The sequence below is a fragment of the Macaca mulatta genome, chromosome X (assembly GCF_049350105.2).
Source record: "Macaca mulatta isolate MMU2019108-1 chromosome X, T2T-MMU8v2.0, whole genome shotgun sequence".
In the NCBI taxonomy this organism is placed as follows: Eukaryota; Metazoa; Chordata; class Mammalia; order Primates; family Cercopithecidae; genus Macaca; species Macaca mulatta.
The window spans coordinates 42,989,358-42,995,861 of record NC_133426.1 but is presented as its reverse complement, the minus strand read 5'-3'; the positions used below and the strand labels follow the sequence as shown (position 1 = coordinate 42,995,861).

Below are 6,504 nucleotides of genomic sequence, written 5' to 3'. Positions count from 1 at the left end.
GAATTGAATTATAAAATGATGAGAACAATTTTTATATAGATTTCTTTTCATTTCATTTCTATGGTGGTTGTGGAATTTGTTATAAGTTAAGAGTCTAGTGAAGGATAAGAAATTGTGTAATTGGCTAGCACTGGAATGTTTTTTAAAAATCTAGCCCTGAATGACAGCTAGAGGGAGAGAGGATGATAGGTAAGAAAGAAGAGAAAACATTCATGTACTTGTTCCAAAGGAGCAAAACCAGCATTTATGTAAGGCAAAAATGAAAGTAGAACACAATAACCCATTCAAGAGCTCTTAGTCATGGAGTGAAGAGGAAATAGATAAGCACAGTTGTTTGGAGTGTTGTACAAACATGCTCCTTAAGAAGAGGGTCTTTATCTGAAAAAGAGCAGAAGTGCCAAAAATGATCCTGAAAACCTACAAACCTACTTCTTTGAGAATAGAAAGGCAAGGAAACTTCTAGAAAGATTTTCATCTGAAACAGTTTAATTACTTTATAGATGAAATAAATTTGTCCTCTAGAAAATTATTTTTGATCCCAAATCAAAAAGATATCTGTCACAATTTCTGATTTGATCTTACTTCCTAGGTGATATGAAATGACTTTAAAACATCAAGGACTATGTAGGCTACTGTAACTCAAGGAAAATCAGGACAGGGGCATGACCAGAAAATAATTCAGGAAACAACAATTAACATGTGTTATTGTATGCCTGCTACCAGGCCCAAGAAGCTTTCTAAGATTTAGTGATGAGGTAATGACTTTAGATCTAAATCCTTGCTGGCCATAGTCAAATATAGCTCTATTTCATGATTTTTTAGTATATCAACATTTGTACAATATGTCTTTTGTTCTACAGTTAGCAAACTGGACTTTTTTTTTTTTTTTTAACCTTGTTGGACTTTCCAACCTAAGCAAAAGAACTATATAGCTTGCAAATTCAACTCTAGGAACTGATGGAGACTATTAAAATCTACTTCTATCACCTAAAATTTTTGCAATCTGGTTCTTATTGTCATTATAAGGACTTTTTTCATTTAAAAATCAATAGTGTTTCATTTCTTAATCATTTTGAGATCAATATTAAATAACCAAAGTAGCTCTTAAAAAGGCAATTTAGCAATAAATTTTCACCTAAACTAGAATTGGAGCAAATTGATTATATTCAAGTCTCAGCAGTCTTCCCCACTATATTTTATGACATTAAACCATCGCTATTTAACACTACATAGTGTGACAGGACAAGGTAACAAATGTCTCCTACAGCTTTTATAAAAGCCAAAAATGGATGGTTTTGTAGTAAATACACACTTGAGAAACTTACTGCTGTAAATTGCAGAAAGGCTAAATTATTTGGGAGAAGATTAACCCTGTCAATAATTCACTCTGCTACTATAGGCAGCAGTAAAGTTTCTATGGAACCAGTTAATAGCATTGACAGTCATTGTGCTGTTGAGAGTAACAAAATAGAAATAACACAGCATGATATTCTTCCACTGTGAGACAAAGTGGTAAATAAAACTGTATAGGTATAAGGTATGTTAATCACTTCAAGAAGGCTAAGAATGTAGCGATAATTCTATATCTTGTTGGTTCGCATAGTATTTGGTTTCTAGATTTTCAGAAGCCCCACTGAATGTATATATTCTATTTTATGGCATTTATCATAATTATAATTTAAAAGGGGGTTATCTAATTGGCGATATATTGTCTGTCTCTTCTAATAGAATCTAAATTCTGAAAGAACATGAAACTATGATCCATGTATGCTCTTTTTACTAATATGTCCTTGGTGCCTAGTACTGTGTCTAATATAGAAAAAACATTCTATACTATTTGTTGAAAAAAATACAAGAATTGAGTAGATGAGTCATTGTTTAGTACAAACATACAATTTGAACAATTCACAAATAATCTGCAAAAAATACATTTAACACATTCAGCAAAATGATAGACTCATCACAAGTCTCATTCCTCAGTTGAGTTTTTACAGTTGGTCTCTCAAGCCTCACTGCAGTCAAAAGATACATCCTGTAATCACCTCAGCTGCTGAAGCATCTTTAGACAATAAAGAGAAGCAACATACACTTCACCCAGAAATATGAGCTGAGAAAGATTTCCCCCTTGGTTTCAAGGTTGTGAATGGGGACATGGAGGGATTAACTCACTCAGGCACATTCAAGAACCACTACCACTATCTTAATTTGCTCCTCCCCCTACCCAAAATAGACATCAAGATAAGGACCTGGGTGCATGTATTTTGTTTAGGAGGTGATCCACAGCCACATGAGTGATAAAGAGTGGGAAGCAAGACAGTGAGGAGAAAAGCCAATAGAGGGTGCATTAAAGAACAGGTTATTGCAGTGGGCAGCTGAAGCAATCCTGATGGGAACTGTATTAGTCAGGGTTCTCCAGAGAAATAGAATCTATATATATGTACCCTTATGTGTGTGTGTATGTGTGTGCATGCGCGTGCGTGTGTGTGTGTATATACAGAGAGAGAGAGGAGGCAGAGAGATATTTATTATAGTAATTAGCTTATGAAATGATGGAGACTGAGAAGTTTCACTATTTGCAAGCCGAAGGAAGGACTAGGAAAGCTGACAGTATAACTCCCATCACTAGTCCCAAGGCCTGAGAACCAGGAACTCCTATGTCTGATGGCATGAGAAAATAGAAGATGGGAGTCCCAGCTCAAGAAGAGAGAGCATGTTAGCATTTTTGTTCTATTCAGGCCCTCAAGGGATTAGATGATGCCTGCCCAAATTGATGAGGTGGTCTTCTTTACTCAGTCTACTGATGCAAATGCTAATCCCTTCTAGGAACACTCTCATAGATATATGCAGAAATAATGTTTTACAGCTATCTGGGTATCCCTTAGCCCAGTCAAGTTGACATACAAAATCATGAGAACCATCGTGAGAACCCTCAGGGAAACTACATGAAATACACTCCAGAATCTTCCTAGAGAGTGATGGGGAGACTAAGGCATTTATCTACCAACTCTGATTCCCTATTGTTTGAGGGTTGTCCTGAGGGGTGTTAACTTTCTACAACTTCCACTTGCATCCATGTACACTTAAGCAGGCTCCTGTGGTGCCAGAGAAAGCTCTCAAGCAGAGAAGCAGAGTCACAGGTGCTTGAGGTAGGGTTCATGCACAGAAACAGCTGCAGGTGAACTCAGAGGTGGGTCAAAGGACTATACAGGATTACAATAGTGTCTGCTCAACCATTTTATTATGTTTTGTGCTTTTGTACTTACAAAGCCCTTCTTCATATAGTTATAATCGAATTCTCACAACTACTCTACTCTGCACTGTTGATATTATTCCTAATATTCCTCATTCATTTCATACTTAAAGAAGTTGACATTTTAGGGAAGTGAAGTTCCCTTCTTTAGGCAATAAACAGCTGATCCAAGTCTCAATCTCACTCTTCTGACTTCAAAGCCCATACACTTTGCCCCTTGTTACATCACCTCAGGAAAGATAAGTTGGTTGGCTTCTAAATAAACAGTGATACCAGTCAGTGCATGATGTGCTGATGTTATAATTTATTTTCATGGCAGTTTCTGTCTCTTGTAGCAAAGGTGGAGGATGGTGACCCATATTTCAGGTTGAGGCTAAAAACAAGGTCCATCAGAAGAGTCAACTACAAAGGCTCTGCTCCAGCTAAAAAGAATTGTTCGATAGAGCACACCAGAGTGGTTTGTCCAGTAAGGCACAAGGAAATCATTGAACTTTTCTAACAGAAAATAAATGACTTCTTTGGGGGGGGGGGGACTTTCATTTGAGGAGAAATAAAGTATCATTAACCAATCTGTTCAATAACACCAAAGAAATGCTAGCAGATAGTCATGTTCCCTAGAAACAAATATATATTTAGAGTCATTTCTTAATCATCTGTAACCTTCCACAAGATAAGTATAAGAGGGCTGTACTGTGTTTGGTTATGTCTACCTTTTATTTCCAGGAAACTGAATTTATTTTTGATTCAGATCAGACTAATACTTTAGTCTGTACATTATATCTAACTGCTAATATTTGCCTAAGATATATGTAGGTATATGTCATTGATTTTGGAATGCTTGCAGAAATTCATATGCCACATGGGTAAAATTTGTGCAAGATGTTGACACTATTTTTCATAGGTGACACATTTCCCTAAAAACACATTGCAACACTGAGGTAAACTATTTTGTTTCTTCAACAGTGTAACATAGACACTGGGACCCTTTCCTCTAAGGTCCTTTCAAGATTAACAGTTAACAGTTGTAGTACCAAACAAAGTATGTCAATACTAGGAAACTTTAAGAAAATCTTTTTAGCTTCACCAGCCCTGTCTTTGACTTCTGTGGTTACACACGGGTAGTCTAATCTTTCATGCAGAAGTCTTGACTATATTGTCTTATTCTTCATAAAATAGTGTAGTAAGCTAGAGAACACTGGAATCCTGAGTATCCTAGGACAGTCTTCCTTTCTACATCAGCTGCTCTCCTTGCTTCTCCCTCTTTTCCTTGTTAGCACATCAAGCAGATGATAGGCCAAAGCAGCAAAATAAATACAAAGAAAGAAAATGTCATTGTACTTTGTGTTGGATTATTTTGCTTTTTATGATGTCGTATATATTAAATGAATTCACACTTTGATACTTCCCTATCAGAAATTAGACAAAGAAATCCTCAGGGAGACTGGACAATCACAATTTTTTTCTTTCTATCAGAAAAAGTCAGTAACTAATAATAGGCAATCTTGGTAGAACTTTGATTTTGTCCATTTTCCTATGGTTTGCACTTATGTGTATATATGTGTATATTTGAAAACAACTACTAGCATCTTTTGCTCATAGCAATGTTGATAAAAATACATTAAGATTCTCATGTGCTCTTCCGGTTCTAGGCGCTTCGGGAGCCGCGGCTAAAGGTGCAGACATGGCCAAGTCCAAGAACCACACCACACACAACCAGTCCCGAAAATGGCACAGAAATGGTATCAAGAAACCCCGATCACAAAGATACGAATCTCTTAAGGGGGTGGACCCCAAGTTCCTGAGGAACATGCGCTTTGACAAGAAGCACAACAAGAAGGGCCTAAAGAAGATGCAGGCCAACAATGCCAAGGCCATGAGTGCACGTGCCGAGGCTGTCAAGGCCCTCATAAAGCCCAAGGAGGTTAAGCCCAAGATCCCAAAGGGTGTCAGCCGCAAGATTGATCGACTTGCCTACATTGCCCACCCCAAGCTTGGGAAGCGTGCTCGTGCTCGCATTGCCAAGGGGCTCCGGCTGTGCTGGCCAAAGGCCAAGGCCAAGGCCAAGGATCAAACCAAGGCCCAGGCTGCGGCTCCAGCTTCAATTCCAGCTCAGGCTCCCAAAGGTGCCCAGGCCACTACAAAGGCTACAGAGTAGGTATCTCTGTCTGCCAACGTGAGGACAGAAGGACTGGTGCGACCCCCTACCCCCGCCTCCGGGCTGCCATCTGCATGGGGCTGGGGTCCTCCTGTGCTATTTGTACAAATAAACCTGAGGCAGGAAAAAAAAAAAAAAAAGATTCTCATGTGGTTGACGCTAGCATTTACATCCAATGTGAGATGAGAAAGGAGGTGCCAGCTAAGGAGGTGTGAAAGAAGTATTTCATTATTTTTCAAGGTCAAAGATATCACACATCATATTTATGTTAAAAAATTATGGCTCGCTTCTTCACTTCCATCCATTTCAATGTTATTTGCTATTTACTCTCTGGTGTATCCACTGTCCTATAATATTTTCTCATTCAGAATAAAATTTCTGTTTTTGTTTGGCTTTCTTTTATCTTCTTAAACTGTTTATTGATGTACAATATACATACAAATAGTGCACAAGTCATAATGCATATCTATTTTTTTTTTTTTTTTTTTTTGCCAGTTTGTTTGTTTTGAGATGGAATCTCACTCTATCACCCAGGTGGGAGTGCAGTGGCACAATCTTGGCTCACTGCAACTTCTGCCTTCCGGATTCAAATGATTCTCCTGCCTCAGCCTCCTGCATAGCTGGGACTACAGGCGCGCACCACCATGCCTGGCTAATTTTTTTGTATTTTTAGTAGAGATGGGGTTTCACCATATTGGCCAGGCTGGTCTCAAACTCCTGACCTCATGATCTGCCCGCCTCAGCTTCCCAAGGTGCTGAGATTACAGGCATGAGTCACTGTGCCCGGCCACATCTAAGGTTTTTAAAAACTGAACATACCTTTGTAACCTGCACAAGATAAAGAAATTGAACATCATTAGAACTCCCAGGGCCTCCAAGGGACGTGGAACTGTCTCTTCTAGTCACAACCCTCTCCACAAAGGTACCCTGTATACTAACTTCTAACCACATGTGTTAGTTTTGTCTCCTTTTTAATTTTATATAAGTGGACTAATACAGTATGTACTCTTTTGTGCCTGGCTTATGTCCCTCAACAATTTGTGAAAATAATCTATATTTTTGTATGCAGTTGCAAATTATTCATTCTCATTGCTGCATA

General features: G+C 38.4%; 1 protein-coding gene across 1 annotated transcript; it reads left to right on the top strand.

Annotated features, from left to right (window-relative positions):
- The first annotated feature begins 4,884 nt into the window (after nucleotides 1-4,884).
- On the top strand, nucleotides 4,885-5,545 carry LOC708074 (large ribosomal subunit protein eL29-like). The gene has a single exon (XM_001096515.5). The coding sequence runs from the start codon at nucleotides 4,932-4,934 to the stop codon at nucleotides 5,403-5,405; it is 474 nt and encodes a 157-aa protein (XP_001096515.1). The 5' UTR covers nucleotides 4,885-4,931; the 3' UTR covers nucleotides 5,406-5,545.
- Nucleotides 5,546-6,504: the final 959 nt, after the last annotated feature.

What these genes read in the sequence shown, in the direction of transcription:
- LOC708074 (XM_001096515.5), top strand. Translation starts at nt 4,932, where the DNA reads ATGGCCAAGTCCAAGAACCACACCACACACAACCAGTCCCGAAAATGG.